The 19913-nt window shown below is 46.7% G+C and overlaps 1 protein-coding gene across 1 annotated transcript in view; it reads left to right on the top strand.

The window, feature by feature from the left end:
- GNB5 (guanine nucleotide binding protein (G protein), beta 5) overlaps nt 1-19913 on the top strand; it is a 27544-nt gene that overhangs the window by 6225 nt on the left and 1406 nt on the right. Inside the window, exons 2-10 of the mRNA XM_009330995.1 lie at nt 3834-4010; nt 5705-5746; nt 6537-6613; nt 8148-8280; nt 12181-12324; nt 15488-15579; nt 15701-15749; nt 18394-18490; nt 19525-19691. Coding sequence (XP_009329270.1) covers nt 3834-4010; nt 5705-5746; nt 6537-6613; nt 8148-8280; nt 12181-12324; nt 15488-15579; nt 15701-15749; nt 18394-18490; nt 19525-19691 — 978 coding nt within the window. The remainder of the gene's footprint in view (nt 1-3833; nt 4011-5704; nt 5747-6536; nt 6614-8147; nt 8281-12180; nt 12325-15487; nt 15580-15700; nt 15750-18393; nt 18491-19524; nt 19692-19913) is intronic.

Here is a 19913-nt window from a genome sequence, read left to right as displayed (position 1 = left end):
AGACGGTGGAACGCCCCCCTCGGTGGGTCCCGAGGTCTATTTGCATCCTTTTAACGCACGTCTTGGGGGCAGGAAGAAAGATGAAATCCAGCCTTGTGGAAGTTGATGGGAATTTGCTTTAACGAGGCCAGGATTTCACGCACGGTGAAAGGGCTTAAAAAGGGATATCGTTTCCAAAAACAGCTCCTTCTCTCCCCCTTCCCCCAAGGAAACAACTTGCAGGGATCCTGTGCTGATTCAGAGGTGCGGGGTGAGTCAGTGCCCGAGCTGTCAGTGCGTAACGCTGTTATCAGCTGCAGTTTCAAGATCCATGGTTAAGGTAACAGAAATGAGAGGGACAGATTTCAGCCCTGCCCTCCCCCCCCCACCACCCCTGTTCAGGAAAAAATAAGCTAACCTTATTTTTATGGAGCTTCTCAAATAGGTATTAATTTGTCTGTCCTGAAAGATAAAAATCCTTTTATTTTTATTATTTCATTTTTATAATTACAATGATTTATTGCAGAGAGGGTTTTTTTTGAGAAAAACATGTAAATTACTGTCTTCCCCTGAAATCATATCGCTCGCTTTATTAGAAATATTAGTGGGTCATTAAAACTTTTATTTCATCTGTTTTGATGCCTTAAATGTTGAGAAGGAATCTGAGCCTGTATCCAGTGATTTAGCTCTTAGTGTTTTGTAAGACTGAGGGACTGGCAAACGTTCTTAAATGTCAGGTGGGGGAGGGTTAAAAGATTTTTTTCTGGAGTAAATAGAGCATTTTCTTGTCTAAATTAGACAATCATATGTTATATGAGTGTCCTTTTAATAGGAATCATTAAACAAATGGAGAGGCCTCATTACAGAAACATTACCATAAATCATCATATTCCTACAGTATAATTTCTGTATCAGAAGTAGTGGGGCCTCTGTTTAACAGACCCCTTAAGCGTATGCTTAAATCCATTTTTGCTCACAAAGAGTTTTACCTGTGATTGCAGTGATACCATAACTGCGCGTGTCACTGATAGTCATAGGATTTTTATGTCTTTGTCATATGTAAAATCTGTAAACTTATGTTGGAAGGCTGTGTTTGCATAGCCATGACGTGATTTCTAAGACAAAAGTCTTATGCTGCTGTAGAACAATGCTCCCTCATGATATTTTATATCATTGATTCTGTATCAGAGCTTTTTTGCACTTAAATTATCCCCAAGAACTATTTCTGCAGAGATTGTAAGTTTCAGAATAAAGCATCTCTTCTGTTTTGTTTTGGGTTTTTTTCTAATCTAAAATTGTATCTTTTGCATTTTTTTGCTCTGATCATGACTTTCCCTCTGTGGTTCCCAAAACAAACAGCTGGCTGAAGTAGGATTGCCCTTATTTGTTCAACTGGTTTTGAACAGCAGCTCTCAAAAACGTGGATAGAAAAAGGAAATACCAAACATGCATTTGATTTGCAATCTTACAATTTTAAGGATTCAGTTCTATCGCTTAAAACGTTAGGTGTAGATAAAACAGTTTGTTCTGTTCGTGCGATCCATAAATTTTTAAGGCCAGAAGAGACCATTAGGACCAACTGACTTCCAGCACAGAAAAGGTCAAAGACCCAATAGTATCTGCATCGAGTCCACATCTCCTGTTCAGGCCAAACTATGTGTTTTAGAAAAATGGCCTGTTTTATCTGGACCTTTGTAAAACCACTCAAGCTACTTACTGGCTTTAGCTGATCTACTTGCTTGAGTGCACAATTTTCAACTATCTTGAAACAGTATTGGAGAATGCTTCAAAATAATTATCTGACTCTAAAACCTGTGCTAGGCGGGTGCAGGATTATTATGGCTGTGGTTGGAGATAAGCGTCCTCAGAGAACCAGTAAGGCAAAACCAGACAATTCCACAGACTCTCAGCTGTGTTGACACAATGGAAACACTTTGCCCATTGTCTGTGAAACGTTTGTTTTTTCAGATATATTCTGGACACAAGCATCTTTCCAGCTGCCGTAATAACCTCCTGTCCTGTGTTTTCATGTCTTTTGATTGGATCATTTGGCAGGTTTCCATGGGCAAAAGTAGGGGGAAATGTGTCTTTTCCTCAGTGGGTTTATATGGTACTTTCTCAGAAACTTGCTTCTGACCTCCTGTTAGAGTTGGTGTGGACAAATTTTCAGGAACGGTGGACAGCACTTGTCCCCTGGCTGGGTGAGACTGGTGGAGCAGAGATTTCAGGTGAGAACATTATTCTGGTACAGCTTGCAGGGCTGGTGGTTTTGAAAGACAACTCTTCAAAAGCTAATCCACCAGAAATCAGTCTGCCTTAGGCAGAAATTGCTCCCCTGATCCTACGCCAGGGAATGATCTCAAAGTTAAGGATGCCTGCTCTCTCGCTGTGACAGCCCATGAGCTTTCTTGCAGCTCTAAAAAAGCGACGAAGGGTGAAGCAGCAATGCAGCTCCAGAGCAATCACCTGCCATGTGGGATGTGGAGCTCAGCCTCCAGCATGGCATTGAAAAGCTTAAGATTTCCTCCACCAGCTCATTAAAGCATGTGAGCTTCTGCATTTATTTCAAAAGGTTTGAGTCAGGCATTGCCCCCTTAGCTAACAGCAGCTGCATCATCTTAGGTTTCAGCATGGACAAACGCACAACACAGGGAAGCACTGGATCCTATTAGCTCTTCTCTAGACAGAATCATTTTTAATTCTGGTGCCAGGGTCTCCTGCCCCAAGACCCCTACTCTGCTGTGAGACTTGAAGCAACTCCCACCCTCCCTGATGCTCCGTGTGAAGTGTGTCAGAGCTGCCACAGGGTGCCAAGATACATCATGGCCCTACTCAGCTTCACGCTGGATGAACAATGCTGGAGCAAAGCAAATAGGTTTCCTCGGATGACGCTTTCTCCCAGACATGTGGAGATGATCCCAGCACGAGGCATTAGGGTTACATGAGACACCCGTTAGTTGTGTCAGCTGCAGTGGGATGAATTTTATGTCAAAGTGAGTTTGCACAACTGGAAATGTAAATTTGTTGGGTTTTTAAGAATATCAGCTGAAAGTACTGCTATTAGATGAGATATGAAAGAACCGACTTTTCCTCCACCAGAGGATGCCACTCAGGAAAGTTGCTTGCCTGCCCTCTCTGTTTCTCTTTTCCATAAAAGAAAAAGCTGACCCACCCACGAAGTCCTCAATGTCTGTAGACGCTGTTGAGAGGTCGGGTAGCGCACTCTTATAGCAAATGCCAAGCTTCTCTGCTCACTCAGATCTGTGTCCTGGCCCTCGGTGCTCGCCTGGCCACCAGAAGGGATGGCACAGCAGAGGAGAAATCTCCAGCACCAGTGGCTAGTACCTGTATCACACTGCACCACTGCTGCGGTGCCGAGAGCCGACTGCGGCTGGGAGTCTCACATCCAGAACAAGTGTTTTACCATTGAGACTTCGGAGATTTGATCCTTACCCCATTCTTTTGTATGATTTTTTCCTCCAAGACCCAGTAGTGGTCTTCACTTCTTCTGAGTACCTTGAGGCATGTGTTAGACTGGAGGCTGGCTGTGCACTTTCAAGCCTCAGTCAGACTGAGGATTTCCCAATAAGAGGGGGCAAGGGGGTAATCTATTTTCCAGTTACATTTGGGTGTGATGGTCTGCAAGAGCTTCAGCTGCTACAGCCCTGGAATTCAAGCCCTGAGTGAATTCATCCTTATCTTTATCTGGTGAATATGTTCATACACCGCCCACCTTGGTTTTACCGCCTGCCAGCTCTGAAGCAGAGCTCGTTGGCTTGCACCATAGACTCAAGCTTCATGGATTAATTCCTCCAAGTGACATTACTCATAAACATAGAGATTTGCCAGGGCAGAGCTTTGATGCGGGGCTCTCTAACCATCGGCTGTTTGCAGTTCATCAGGTGGCAGAGCGTGTGGAGGCGCTGGGCCAGTTTGTGATGAAGACCAGGAGGACCCTGAAGGGCCATGGAAATAAAGTTCTCTGTATGGACTGGTGCAAAGACAAGAGAAGAATTGTGAGCTCTTCCCAGGTATGCTGTTAGGCAGATGTTTTTCAAAGCTACTGTTGGGCACTATACAAATCTTTTGGCTGTACTATGTGCCACGCTTTGCAGGTGATACCTGTGTATATTGTAAATGTTTTCAAGGGTTCATTGGCAATGTATTTGTTCCAAGCTTCTGATCATTGCTACACTTGTTGTAGCTAATACCCTAAATACTTCTTGTCCAGTCATATACAGATTTTCCCCATATTCCCTACTACAATAGAAAATAGACAGAACTCATCTGAGGCCACTTTTATTTCCTTGTTCTTTACAGATAAAATACTTAGTAACGATTTCAGTTTATGTGTTCAGAGAAAATAATCAGGGGAAGGGAAGAAATGTTGATTCTTCTAGAGATTTCTGTGTGCAGAAATTTCTTCTGCGGTCTGTATGATTGGTGCGGCCTTGAAAGCCTCAAACATGCTGCCAAAATTACTGCATTTACTTGGGCATTTTGAGAAACAGTCCTAACACCTGCTCGAGACCAGTCTCATGACCTGGAGGAGGTAATGAGGTAATTACTTGCTAGATCTCCTGGTTTGTCCTGAGCCCCGTGTGTGGCAGTGAGTGAGCTTGTTTGCATCTCACAGCTGTTCATTGACCTATATGAAATCTGTCAGGGGTCTCACTTGAGGGATAAAAATAGGCAATCTGCATTGCAAGCCACCTTCAGTTACTGTGAGTTTTTACCATTCATGGTGATCTCAGCAAAGAGAATAATTTTAAATAATTAATGTCACTTTTTTTAAAGTGGTTGCAATGTTAGCGTGTAGATCAGAAAGCCGAACAGGCAAGTTGTAATGCGTTTTTGCATTTTTTACTCTATTTTAAGAACTGTAGTAAGTCCAGGTACAGCAACAATTGTTGCTCAGTAATAAACATTTCGCTTTCATGATATGGGGAGGATAACAATATTATGTGCATAAGGCAAAGTAGCTGCATGAGTGTAGCTGGCATACACAAAGGGATTGTGTTGCTCTCTGTGGAGTGTTCCTATGATGGCTATTTAGCAGATTGTATCAATGGATAATTGAAGGTTAAGTAAGTGTAGTGAGAAGTAAAGGGAAGATCAGGAAAAAACAGGAAAGGGAAGATGAGTAAACAGTGCAATGTCCATAAATAGTCCGCATGAGTGCTGCCAGCTCAGCCAGTGATTTGTAATACAGGTCACCTCTTGTATTTGTAAGGCCCCGTACGGAGCCACTGACAGATATCATTTGGGAGGGGTGACCGGCTTTGCAGGTGGTGATTACGGGCTGGGAGAAACACATCATGGTTGAAAGGAGGCAAGCGAGGGCTCACTAGTGGCAGTTTCCTGAGGAGACGGTCCTGTCCATGGCGTGTGCTGCAAGTGAGAGGCGTTCTCATAAACCCGCTAAAAGGGAAGGGAAAAAAATAAAAAAATAAATTGGTCTTCTAAGCCGACATCTGTTGTCTCAGTGAGGAGGAGATACGCTTTTCTTCTGGTCAAAGACAGAACTCGCGCTACTGAGGAGTGTCTCCTCGGTGCTTCGCTGTGACCATTGTGCTGTTGTAAAAACAGAGACAAAAATTTCATGAAATAACAGACTGGGGGGTGGAAATGAGCAGCAGAGTTTTCCCCAAATCTGGGAAGTAGGCTGACAGCCATGTCTCTGGGAGGCCTCAATTTCTCTCTCTGTTTATGTGCTTTCATTTAGGATGGGAAGGTGATCGTGTGGGATTCTTTCACTACCAACAAGGTAAGTGAAACTTCAGCAGAAGTCAGATTTCTGTGCACAGGGCAAATGATGGTGGGATAAGATGGAGGGCTAAAGGGCTCACAGGTGTCACAGGAGGCAGTGGGATGATGGGATAACATGCAAACCTCCACCAGCAGCTCAAACCAGGGGGCCCAGGGCAAACCAGCTCCCTTGACCTGTCTCTGAGCAAAGTCCCTGTCAGGGCACTGGGGTTTGTCATGGTCTCCAGTGGGAGACGCTGATCTAGCCTCTTCGCTGACAGGGAGGGCTCCCGGCTGGGGGCAAAGCCCAGCCAGCAAAACAGAGGCCCTCCCTGGGTAACCCCTGTACCAGGTGCCATGTGTGATCACTCGGGAACCTTCAGCAGTGGTGTTCACTGTGAAATGGTGTCGCTGCTCCTCCGAGCCCTGCCAGGGCTGCCTCGCGGCACCCTGCTCCACACAGCTGAGAAAAAACAGCTTGTTTATAACTCACTTTTACACATACCGCAGTGGGGACCTTTTACAGCACTGAGTAATCCAAATAAAACATGCTCTGTGATCAGTTTGGGGCTTGTGAATAAGGTGGAAAGTGTCAGGGAGGGACTCGCCATCTTCCTGCTGCTCTGCTGGGTTCTGCAGTAAGGGTTCTCCCAGCCTTACACGTGAGTTATGGCTGGGGGAAACACCTGTACCTTTCACTGACCCTAAGAATGTCCCACAGAAATACTGAACTTACTACTCTACACTGTTTTCCTTGCACCGATTAGAGAAACAGTGACATCCCAGTTTAAAGAGATGCTGTGTTTCAGGAGCATGCAGTGACGATGCCGTGTACCTGGGTGATGGCGTGTGCGTATGCCCCATCTGGATGTGCCGTTGCTTGTGGGTAAGTTCCCAGTTTCCGCAACTGCTTACACAGAGAAGCTTGATTTGTAGTGGTGTCCTGGTGCCTTCAGATGATGACAGCTAGAAGTTTGTGTGCGTTGATTGTGGGTGGAAGGACTACATTCAGTGCCTCCTGATTCTATTCCCATAATGGCTTGTACACATTATCTTCACTGACTTCAGTGCAATAACATTTGTTGTGCAAGCATGGAAAATAATCCTCTTTCAGCATTTACATCATGGGTTAGGAATTCTGCATGCATGCAACTTCCCTGCTCCAGTTTGGTTGTGTGTGTTGGACATATCTTCTCAGGGAGAGTGGTTTTAACCCTGTTCGTTCTTTGCACTCTTTCTTCTACAACGTAGAGAAGGTTAGTCATTAATGATTACCAGCACATGAATAGATCTTGCCAAGATGGAGTGGGGAGAAGTAACCCCATCCTTGATAATCTTCTCCAAGTTTTCTGAGAGCTCAGGTTTGAAAAAACTGAATTTATGCTGGGGAAAAAACAAACGGATGAGGTGTTGGCAAAACATCTTTTAAAAAGGGACTAGGTGGATCAGACAGACGAAGCAAGCTTGGGACAAGAGAAAGGAACAAAGGGAGACTTTACTGTGCAGCTTGCAAATCTAGAAAGCAGCAGACTGAGACAGACAGGCAGACTCCCTCAGTGTGTGTGGAGAGGGAGTCTAGAAACTATGTTTTTGACTAAAACTCAAAGAATGGCAAGAAAGCTCTGTCTTCACGCTTGTAAGAGAGACAGGGAGGGCATGTATGCATTGCACTACCTAATTCTGTATTTCTGTTGTGCTGTCAGTTAAGTGCTGTGCATGTAATACAAGGCACAGAACCAGCACCTGGTGGTGTGCCGGGATCGCAGGGACCAGGGCAGGGCTGATCTACCACGGCTGTAGGAAAGGGTCAGACACAAGTCAGACCCTTTAGAAAAGAGTCCCACATCTGGCCTGGGAGACACAGCTTAACTGGTGCAACTGTCCAGGAGGGGCACACCAGCTACAGAGGTCCGTGCTTCTGTTGCCTTTTTTCCAAACTCTTCTAAAAGCCATGTCTTCGCTCTCACTGCTTGCTATACCGCCTCTTCCATAGGAGTTAGGTCAAATTTATTAAGGTAGATAAATAATGGTGCTTAAGTACGGATCCTCGCGATGACGGATGTCAACACAAAAATGGCAGTTTGGCTGTATGTGAAACATGAACCCTGAGGTGACTGCTATGTCACCTCCCAGTTTATACTTTCGTGAGGTTTCATTCAGTGCCATTTATAAACTCGATGAGGGTAAAAAATACTGAGGCGCAGCTGTTCAAGTTCTGTAAAGCAGCCAGCCTGGTGAGGCAGCTGGGGCTTCCCTGCGCAGGGAGATCCCGGGCAGCACAATACAGGGAAGTCGGTACTTGTAAGGGTTTGGCAGCGCAGCACTGACAGGTGGTTTCCTTCTTATCACCACTCGCCTTTTGTCGTTGCAGTTTTAACCAGTTCTCCTCTCTCTGTTATTGCTATTATTACTCTCTTTAGTGGCCTGGACAACAAGTGTTCTGTGTACCCTCTGACATTTGACAAAAATGAAAATATGGCTGCAAAGAAGAAATCGGTTGCAATGCACACAAACTACTTGTCTGCCTGCAGCTTCACTAACTCAGACATGCAGGTAAATGCATTCCCTACCCACTGCTCACCGTCCAGCAACACCTAACGTGAGCCGCACTCATACGCGGTGCAAGTAACCTTCCTTGCACCTGGGGCACCCAGGGCCACGTCCTGCCCCGTGCAGGGGCTGCTGGACAACCCTCGCTGGGGGCAGTGAAGGTGCTGCAAAAGCTGCTGTAAGGACATGCTTGTCACAGCCCGTGACCAGGCTGTCATGCCTGCGCCCTGCAAAGGCCTGTCCCTTCTGCAGAGGGAGCTCGTTGGTACCTGTGTGTTCTCTGCTCGCTGGGTCTGTGCTGGCTTGTGCTTTTAGGAGCTCAAACTAATACAAATAGGTAAAAACCCAGGTGAGATAGGACTAGGTTGGGTGTGTGCTGTGCCAGCCAGTGGAGACTGTGTTGTTTGCCTGCTTTGTCCTGGACGTCCAGCCAATTTTGCTTTCATTCTTAATATTTTTTGTTTGTACCAAGTGAGATATTTGAGCTTGAGGATGGCCCCACAGAGCCAGCCCTGTTGTCCGTACATGCAGTGGTGTGTTCCCTCAAGGGAAAGGAGTGATGCTATCCCCATCTCGCAGCCGGGGGGGGTTGGAGCACAGAGGGCCACAGTGGGAGACGATGGCAAAGCCAGGAACTAAATGCAGATCTTCTGAGACCAGGCCAGCCTTCCTCTGTAGTGAATATCTCAAAGATCTCGTTCTCCGGGAACACGAAAGATGATGAAAGGAGCCAGGATAATCCCCTTGTCCTCTCTGGTTTTTGAATTTAATTGAAGCTCTGCTCAGTGCAGATCTGCAGGAGAATAAGTGGCAGAAGGGAGCATTTTCATTGCTCTCTGTATCAGCAGAGCTGCTGGAAAGGGAATACCTTGTCCCCTTCTTCCAGATATTTGGAGCTCTTCTGAAGGAAATATCAGCTCTCGTTGCTTCTATTTCAGGACACGAGATGCCCGAGAGTGTGTTGTTGTTTGTCGTTCTATGGTGTCTGTAATGACTCCAAGGTGCTAATTTAAGTCCATTGCCATGGACAAGTGGTAGAGGTATCCAGCGCTCAGGCTTGCTTAGCCTTGACCTTACTGTGCAGGAGCCCTGCGTAATTAGAGCAGTCTAAATTAAGTAGAATGTTTTTGATGAGGTAGAAAACCAGTATTCTCTTTTCTTGTCCATACCTATATGCATCGTGATTAAATCCTATGAAAGGAAAAATAGTTTGTTTATTTTTCACAATTAAAAAAGAAAGAAAAGTTGGGTCTTTTTTTCTCCATATTAAATACAGCAAACTGCACTGATATTGAAGGTAATGTATTACTATTGTTAAATAATACCACAGTGGATTTAGGTGCTTTATATTCAGTGATTCAGAGATTTTTCTGAAGACTTCAAAAAGAAATTTTCTTGTGTTTAATAGGCTTATAAGTGATCATTTGTAGCACTGCACATTATTATTGAAACAAATACAAGCGAGTGGATTGGCCAGGCTTCTGTTAGGACACTGTTATGTAGGGGACTGCAGAGAATCCCAGATTTCTTATCTTTTTCCTTTTATATAACAGCCTCAGAATTAAAATTATTCGGTAACTGAGGGTGCACAGTGCAACAAGCACACTGTGCAGGAGCTTTCCCAGCTGCGTGTGGAGCAGCTCTGCTCTCCTGGCTCGCGTCACCGAGGGATGCGGTACCTGTCCTGGAGCAGCCCCAGCGCGTGGTGGAGGTGTCCCCCAGCCCAGTGCCCCCGCAGCGCCCAGTGCTAGGTGCTGTGAGTGCTGCTGCTCTGCCTTGGCTGCTCTCTTAAACTACAGCTCGGTTTTCCCGCAGAGGAATGAAAGACAGGGTAGGAGTTTAGGAGCTGGTGCGCCCATGGGCATCTGGCGGTGCAGTGGAAAGAGAAGGAGATCTGGGGGTGATTCATCATTGATTAAAGCCACTCTCAGGCTGTGTGGGTGCTGAAAGGGGGGGTCCCATCCTTGCTCCTCGTCATGTTCCCACCCTGGGCCAAGACAAGTGCTGAGCTGCAGGGCTGGGCAACCTGCGCACCTTGTTCTTGGTGCCCCAAATCAGTCTTGCCAGAGAGAGCATCCCCCGCCTCAGTACGCAGAGAGCCAGGGAGCCGTGCTTCCTAAATTAGGTATCTGCAGCTCTGCGGTGTGATAATGCTCCCCACGTGACAATGCTCCATGTGTATTAATAGCAACAGTTAATTGGGATCTCAAGTGTTTTGCATAGGGCAGGCAGCCATGCTCCCAGTGCGGCAGGGCTGAGAAGCAGGATGAGGCCCATGGCGATGGCGGAGGAGGCAGAGGTAAGTGTGGCCCCTCTGCCCTGGCCGCTGCTCCCAGCCCCGGTGCGTGTGCTCCTGGCGAGCAGGGGCTGTGTCCCTGCTGTCCCCTAATGTCTGCAAGTGCTGCGTCTTGCCACCAGGCGCCAGGCGAGGATCCCCGTCCAGCGCTGCCAGAGCCCCTCGTGCAGCAAGCCGGACTCTAATAGCAAAGATTGTTAATTCTCTTCTGGTTTTGGATTTTTGGAGGGGTTTTTTTGTTTGGTTTTGTTTTTTTCAATAGCAATACCCTGAAGTTGAGTCCATAACATTTCTCTTTAAGCATTAGCTGGAGCTCTGGGTTGCCAACAGACCCTTCCCTTACACCTTTAGCTACTCCTGTTCCCCTCCTATCTTCCTTACACACTGTTACAAGAGCAAATTCTCAGAGCTGAAAGTCTTCATTCCTCAGCCAAGTACAAATATTCCTCAGAACAGAGAAGTTCATTGATCTAGGCTCAAAAGCTGGCCAGAAAGACAAGTCAGGACTTTCTTCTGCTATTATCATCTCGGAGTATTAGCGTCTCTCTACTGCAGGATTCGGAACAGTCTGTTCTGCAACTCTGCAGACCTCTGTTTATGGGAGGAGTTTTTGGAGCATCTGTCAAACATGTTCAGTATTTAACCTTTATGCAACTCTGTGAATGGTTTCATGATTGTGGGATCATTTTCTTCTTGAAGGGTATTTTCTTTTTAACTTCTAACTACCCACTGGGATCCCTTGAGTTTCCTCACCGACCATGAGAAAAACCTGTGTACAAGACTGAGAGCCCTCCTAAGTTCACCCTTGCCTCCTTCCACACCAGCGCACAGGGACCCTTTCAACCTACAGAATTTGTGATTGCATAACAGCTTTGGGTGCCAAGGGGAAATATTGAACAATTGAGCATCATCAGGATTTAGCCACAATAACAAGTGCTGATCACATGTGCTTTCTACAAGCACTGTAGCAGATGAGGGAAGCTGTGAGCTGTGTTCGGCCAGTGTATGTTCAAGCCCTTTCACACACAGATGGTTTTGGACAAGTGAGAGGTGATGGACTTATCAAACAACTGTCTAGACAGGCTTACTTCCCTTTCAGAAAATCCATGTCTTAAGCCCAATTAATTGGGTTTAACCTGGCTATTTCAAGCAGAAAAAAAATTTAGAGAGTTAAACAGGTATACTTAACTCCAACAGTTCTTCTCTTTACCCGGGTTGAATTTCAACAGCCTAAATATGGATAGGGTTAAATACGGGGGCAGACAGGAATACCAGTCTGGTTCATCCTCCTTTTTGGAGGGTATGGAAATGCCAGCAGATCCTTACTGCCATCAGTTCTCCGAACCCAACTGCACAAAACTGACCATTATTGAAGCTCTGTGTAGGTATAGCTGTGTCATTACAGTTCTCCTTTCCACTCTAACTTCTTTCCTTAAAAATAAAAAACATAAACTGTGCTTAGATTCACATTGGTTTTATGACTTTGATTTATTGCACAATATTTCATTAAATTAAAGCTGTATGTATAGGATGTCAGTTGTTTCTTTGTGAACTTGAAGATCATCTGCTGATCTTTGTATTGTGACTCTTCTTGCCGCATCCTATAGATCCTGACAGCAAGTGGAGATGGAACTTGTGCTCTGTGGGATGTTGAGAGTGGGCAGCTTCTACAGAGTTTCCATGGTCATGGAGCTGATGTCCTGTGCCTAGACCTGGCCCCTTCTGAAACGGGAAATACATTTGTCTCTGGGGTAAGCAGGAGCTTCCTATCGTAATATAAAATTAAGGAACGTGGAAGGGAAAAGGCAGCAAAGCAGGAGGCTCGTGATCTTATTGAGAGAGTGCTGGAGTATGTTTTGGAAGCCCCAGTGCAATCCACTCATTGCAAGCACATTTTCCAAGCTGGAGCAAATTAACCCCCTGACTGTGGGGTCAACCCCCCCCAGCCAGTCTGACTGCAGTTCTGCTTACTTAGCAAATTCCACCCAACACCAAAGCAGTCCAGCCTGAGATCAAAACAACGCCTCTCCCGGGAAGGGAAAGGCTCAGAGTTAGAGCAGCGGAGGTGTGAGCCCCTGTGGATAGGAGCCCGGCACAGCAGACAACTTCCCACATTTGGCTCCTTTCTTGTGCCCAGCTTTCCGGAGCCGGACGGGGTGTGCCAGGCGGCTGCTCAGGGCATCGAAGCGGGGCTGCAAATAACGTGCGTGCCACTATGTCCCTCAACCTCTCCCCAGAAGCAAAGGGGTAGCTTGGACGCTGGCTAAACCCTCGTACAAGTTGGAGCAGGGAGATGAGGTGTGGCCACATCTTCAGCTGTTGCTGAGTCCCCTGTGCCTTCCAGCGGTACCAGAGGCATGTAAAGCCCCTTCGTCAGTCAAACGCCGCCCGCTCCCTGTCCTGGCCCAGAGGAACACACAAACCTCGCTGGGGCTGCAGGACTGGTTGGGGAAGGTACCCAGGGCACCTTCCAAATCTTGTCCTGCTGCTGAGGGATTGCTGTTCCCGGGCAGCCGAGCCATTGGCATGGAGCCTGGCAGTGAAGCAGGCAAGGCATAAAGGTGAGAGTGGGATGGGGCTCAGCTCCTTTTCGAGGTGGTCCTGGTCTTTCCCACATCAGAAATTGAGTGTGCAGGTGAGAGCTGGCAGGAGCTGAGAGATGACCTCTCTTACTGGAGGCAGGTTGCTACCAGTAACTTTGCTGAAGGTACCTGGTTTCTGAGCCCCACCAGCACTGACCCAGGGCTGTCCTGTGCCTGATGATGGAAATGGCCCTTGTGCCAGAGGGTTCTGACCATGGATTAGGGGATGCCACTTGTTGTGCTCGGAGTCATGGTCCCATCCCTACACAATAAAACTGGACCTCTTCTGTTATGGCTCTCGTAACAAATTTGGCTGGCCCATCAGGAGCAGAGCCCAGCACGCTGGCCCAGTTTGCCTGCTGCTAGCACAGCTGCTCCGAAGCGTGACTGAAAGCTAATTCCATCTGAGTGCATTACTCCTCCCGGGCTTTCCTGTCACTGAGCTTGCTTCCCAGAAAGGATAGATTCATTCTCCCTGGGAACAGCTCAGCTTATTATAGGGCAAAGAATTGCAAGCAGCTATGGTACCACTAGGAGAATATGTCATACTTGTGTCGATGTAGCAGCTTGGGCATGTCCATGCTTACAGGGACTCGCTTAATTCGTCACATGCAAAATACCACTTCAGTGAAGATCTGTCTTATATCGTCTCAACGCAGGTATGGCCAAAACAATGCAACCTGAAGGTATGGTAGCATAGAGACACTCCCTGTATATTGTGCCTATGTAATACAGTAACCTTGAGCTGGAATAAGCAATGTCAATACGTCAGCATGTAGGCTGGGTGCTGTTACATTTAACGACTTAACTGAAAATCCCAGCCCTCCTGGGTGAGCGCAGGGCTGCATCCCAGGCTGTTGTGCTCAGTGCCCTCTGAGCGCTGCTCCTCGGGGCAAGTTGGATAGCACTCAGGGGGCCCATCTCTCCGCAGGTGGTTGCTGGTTTCTCCTTCAATACCTTAGGAATCAAAGCACCAGCTTGTCAGATTGGTCTTGTCCCCAAACTCCCAGAGAGGTCAGTAAGAACAGTGCGCATGGAAGCAATACGAAGGGCTGGGCTTGGGCTGTGGTGGGGCTTGAGAGGGAAATATCCAAAATGTCCTCTATCCTGTTTGGTTTCCCCTGTGCAAAAACCACAAGTTGGTACAAAGGAACATTGTCTCTCTTAAATAATGACATCGTTAGTAAAAAAAACTGGGATTTCATTTTAACAAGAGAATTCAAAAAAAAAGAAAGATGTGAACTGTGAAGAGACTGTTTAATTTAATTAGCAATCATATTTGCTTAAAAATAAATAACATGTGTGACACGGTTTGCTGGGCAGGACGTGCTAGCTCGGCAGAAGCAGCAGCCACCTGGCCTGCCCTGTGCTTCCCATGCAGCCTCAGAGAGGCTTAGCCCCCCGGAGCTGAGCCTACCTACGGCCTGCCCCTCAGCGGGGTCATATTTATTAAAATCTCCTGTCACTCTTAAAGAAAAGTCCGTGTTCTTTTTCCTGTCACCACGATTGTGACAGCAGCGAGACCGCAGCTGTCCTACAGAGCCTGGCCCTACAGGTATGAGATGGTTCCTGCCCCGAGGACATTGCAGACTACATGGGCTGAGGCCCTTGCCCAAAGCATTCAGGGTGCTGAGCACCTTGCAGCAAGCACCACACCGAGTGTTAAAAGATCTTTTCAAAGCACAGCTTGGAAGGGCAGGTTAGAGCTTGACAATGAGATGAAATGCTATTGTGCTTCTTTTCTTATCCCAACCACGCCATTGAGCACGTCCGTGCAGAGCCACGGCAGGGGTTAACTCTGGTAGGAGGCTGGGCCAGAGACCCTCCGGATGCACTTATTTCATTTTCTATTTCAGGGTATGAAAAGAATTAGTTATAAAACTTTAAATGCTGGGTATTAATTTTTTATATTGGGCGTGTTAAGTGGTAAGGGAATGAGTCAGTTACGCAGCTCTGTGGCATGGTGGGACTGCAGGCACAGGTATGGCGGCAGCACAAGGAGGGCAGGGCTGTGAGTGCTGGTTAGTACGGGTCTGCCTCCGCATGCACCCCAGGCCCGTCTGCACCCCGCTGTGCTGCAGCGCTGTGCCCGTGCTGGTCTGCAGCACCGCTGAGGCTCCAGCCTTCGTGGTGTACTCTGCTCCTAACTGCAGCTGCACCAGGCTTGGGGGTACCAGTACAGCCAGTTCTGGTGCTGCTTTGCTGGTTAAATCCCCTCAGAGCTGTGATGTTCAGAGCCTTTGAATGTAGCTGGGCTTGACGAAGTGTATCAGGCACGTGAGGGGTGATGTCACCATTTGCACAACTGTAGTGAATTTTTTTGTCTTATTAGGGATGTGACAAGAAAGCCATGGTTTGGGATATGCGGTCTGGTCAGTGCATCCAGTCATTTGAAACCCACGATTCAGATATCAACAGTGTCAGGTCAGTATGTTTCTGGGAGAGGACACATTTGCGACGCTGAGCAATGCGCTGGTTCTATTTTTGAAGTCTGACCTCATTCAAGTAATGTAATGTGTTCTGGTCTTTTTTTACTCATGCACAGATATTACCCAAGTGGAGATGCTTTTGCCTCTGGTTCAGACGATGCCACGGTATGTTAATTCAGCAACCTAATTTAGGGAAGTTTTGTTAACTTCCCAAGTCAGATTTTCCTAAAAGACTAGGTCACATCCACAGAGGATTTTAAGTGACTAAACTGGGCCTGTGACACCAAAGTTGCAGAAATAATAATGCTATAATAGAATGTGTATTAAATTCTGTATATAATGCTATAGGGAAAATCTAGTAACACTTTGTAGGTCACCTCTGCAAACTTTTCTACATGAGGTACTGTCCAAATATTCATTTCAGATTTTCTGTGTTTTGAAGTTTCATGATCAAAATTAGTTGTCTTACTGGAAGGGATTTGGCTTCATATAGTTGTTGGTCACATGGGAGGAACCAGATGAAATGCTGCAGCTTGTGTCAGAAGGAGCAGTACGGCGCAAGGGTATGAAGGGAGCCTGCGCATGAGCGCGCACGTCCCGGCAAGCAGAGGGGCCATGGGCTCAGCACGGAGCTGGGCAGACCCTGGTCAGCTGGCCTCCGCAGCCCCGCGCATCCTGCGAGCGCAGCCCCAGGGTGGCCTTGGCCATGTACATCTCCTCCCCGTCAGCCTGACTCACTGCCAAGCTCTTCACCGCGATGAGTCACCGCATCCAGGTCATCCTAGATGATACAATAGCTCTCACTGGATCTTACTTATCTATGCGCAAGCTGCTAGGAGAGGCACAGTATGTATTAATGGGTAATTTTGGTCAGCATATTGTATGCAAAATGCCACTTGCCTCCTGGTGCCTTTGGGCCCCTGAGTGATGCACATGGCTGGTGGCTCTCGCTGCAGCTGGCAGGTCCCCATGGGGGGAGCAGGCTCTGCCTGTACCTGCAGGGACTGAGCTGGCAGTTAAGTGTAACTTGAGAGCAGACGTTTGGGAGGCACCTGGCACCTTGTTTCTCCTGTTTATTCAAACATCACACCTAGTTGCATGAAGGTGAAGACTCTTTCTAAAGTACTCTGCCCTCGGAGCATGTTTTGAGTCTGCTCCAATGCTAAATAAACTCAATAGAAACATTCCCTTAGTCTTCACTGGATGTGGAGACCTTCTAAGGCTCTTCTGGAGAGAGTGTACACTGCTTTTAGGTCTTAAAAGCTGTGATTATAAATTAATACCTCAAACTCTGTGGTGAGCCCAGTGCCTCTCCGCACATTCAGATGCAGTACTGTGAGCACTTGAGATGCTGAGGGAGTGAGATGGAGAAGTTGTCCATCATTGAATTCCAATGAGAGCACTCTCTTTTTATGCCCAGTACCACAGGCTCTGGGCTCCTGTCCTTACTAATTTATTTGATGGGTTTTTTCTCTCTTAACTATTTCTGACGCCCCCAACTTGAGCAGGTGAATGGGAAATTCCATCTCTGTACTTTTAACAGAGGTTTTGGCAATTTCCATCTACTTCATTCTTTAAATGGCGAAGTTGGTGTTTTCAGCGTTACAGACTGATAGGCTGACTGGTATCCTTGACCTGATTTATATACTTAGGGATTTCAAGGAACAGATAATCCTGACTGTCTGGAGGGAGGCCATAAAAGCGTGTCCACGTGGCAGTGCTGTCACCTGTGGTGACCGCGACTCCCTATCAGGACAGTCTGATGGAATTATTCATCAGCGTGGAGCACTGGGAGACCTGTACTTCACATACCTGGCAGCTCCCCACCGCCCTGCGAATGAAACAGCCTCTCCATTATGTGCAGGCTTGGGTATCAGCCATTTTTCATTCGTAAAGTCTTAATATTAGCCAACCCATCTGGCCAGGGTTTGCTTAAACTTAACTTGTTGAGGAAGGCTTTCGGTTCAAATCGTTTCAAAAGTGCATTTTGATTTCAGGGCTAACAGACTGCCTTTCTGCATGGCAATGAAGTCTGGTCTGTCTATACGTTATTTCCATGTTAAATAAGCCTAAGCATGCTGGCAAATGATAAAAATAGGAAGTGCAGGTTGTAGAGGTGGTTGGGGATTTTCCATGAGAAATGAAAGCCGAAGATCTGTATAAAAATGTATTATTTCACTTGAATTATTTTCACGTAGGTTTTTCAGACAAAGAAGCCTCACGGAAGGGCAGGGGCTGTTTGCTATCCTGTCTTACTCAGAGCAAGGACCACCATCTAGGCTTCCCCGTGCCAAGGGACTGTCTGAGCACTGTGCCGTGTGGTCCATATTCTCAAAGATGACTAGAGATTCAATCCTCTGTCTCCCAGACTCCAGCTGTGGCTAAACTGTTGTCTTTAGAGACTCTCTCCCCATGCACCTCCCCAGCAGCAGGATGCCCTAATACGTAGGCAACCACACTGGGGAAGCAAGAGGGTGGGGGGACTTTCAGTGGGTAGCCATGGTCGAAAACCTACCACTCACCTCTTTATAGCAAGACAGGCAGGAGGCTTAGAGAAGTGGTCTGGAAAATCAGGTTCTTCACTCAATTTATACAAAACAGCCTTGTGTTGCTTAGATCCCTGTTAGACTCCAGATGAGTCCCAGTTACAGCGGGCTGGGAAATAGCAGAAGGAAAGAAGCCAAGCAGCCGCTTCCCGTGATGCCTGTTAGGCTGCAGTCCTTCCCAATCCCATTTTTTCAATGAAATGTAGTAACCGTTGACTCCAGCCTTTACTGAGCCACGTGTGTTGGTTTTGTTTTAATCCTAGTGTCGTTTATATGACCTTCGTGCAGACAGAGAAGTAGCAATTTATTCTAAAGAGAGCATCATTTTTGGAGCATCTAGTGTGGACTTCTCTCTCAGCGGTGAGACCTGAATTTTGGAGGTTTTCTTAGTGTTGGGATTTGAGGGGAACTGTAAAATTTTGCCAGTTTAATTTGATAAAGCATTTGTTACTAAGAGTTATTAAAAGTAATACTACGTACCAAAAGAAACATTTAATGCATGGGAGCCTTTTTTTGCCTCTGTAAAAATAATTACTCTTTAAATAACCTAGCTGGCTATTGCTTCGTTGTAGCAATGAAGAGTATTTTCCTGGCCCTACTGAAGGCAGGAAATATTTTTGTCTTCGACTACAGCTGGGCTAGAATTTCACAATAATGATTAAAAACATTTCAAAGGAAACACGAAATGTAACTAGACTATTAAGTGCACTTACATAAATAGTTTATAAAAGGATAATAAATGATTAACAGATAGTAAAAGTATGTTAGAGGAGCATGAAGACAGAGACATTACTATTTTTCACTACAGGTCCGGAGACATGAGCTCGAGTCTTCTCTCTCCTGGCCCAGCGCAAACGCAGAGCTCCTTGTGTCACCCTGCATGGGGATGAGTGGGTGGTGAACTGCCCTCTGCCCAGGACAGAGGCAGATATCTCTGTCATGGTCACAAGCACCACAGCTTGTCCCGTTGGGGATAATGAATCACTTACCAAATTGTCTACTAATCATTCAACCACTTGTATTCGACTTCTTGAGTAAAGTCTGAGCAAAATATTATTACCCTGCTCTTCAGTCTGTCATGGAGTCATCCCCCATCTCTAATGACTGAACGGATTCTATATCATTTAACTCAATTTTAACTATATTTTTAACTAATAAATTTTAAGTGGTTCAGCATTTAGTATGGATAGCTCAGCAGTGGAGCAGGGGTGTCTAACAGGAGCACAGCTAGCCTGGGGGAAGCCCTGGTCAGGGCTCACTCTGTGCAGAGGGTGGCATGGGAAAGCTGGGTTGTGGCTCACTGGGTGATGAATGTCCTGCAGAAGGCCCTTGCTGCAGTCAAGACGTGTTACCTACTTAAGGCCTCACTTTGTAAAATCTCATTTTCTTTGTAGGTCGCCTACTGTTTGCAGGCTATAATGATTACACCATAAATGTCTGGGATGTGCTGAAAGGGTCCCGTGTATCCATTCTGTTTGGACATGAAAATCGTGTCAGCACCTTGCGGGTCTCTCCTGATGGGACGGCGTTCTGCTCGGGCTCTTGGGACCACACTCTCCGAGTAAGTGCTGGGAGCACCTGCCTTGGGTGCTTCTTTTTGTCGTGGTTTAACCCCAGCTGGCAACAGAGCCCCACCCAGCCGCTCACTCACTCTCCCCTGGTGGGATGGGGGAGAGAATCAGAAGGGTAAAAGTTAGGAAACTCGTGGGTTGAGATAAAGACAGTTTAATAGCGGTAAAGCAAAAGCCGCACACACAAGCAAAGCAAAACAAGGAATTCCTTC

This window comes from Pygoscelis adeliae, unplaced genomic scaffold (genome assembly GCF_000699105.1).
Source record: "Pygoscelis adeliae isolate BGI_AS28 unplaced genomic scaffold, ASM69910v1 Scaffold318, whole genome shotgun sequence".
Classification (NCBI taxonomy): domain Eukaryota; kingdom Metazoa; phylum Chordata; class Aves; order Sphenisciformes; family Spheniscidae; genus Pygoscelis; species Pygoscelis adeliae.
This window is presented reverse-complemented; position numbering and strand designations above follow the sequence as displayed.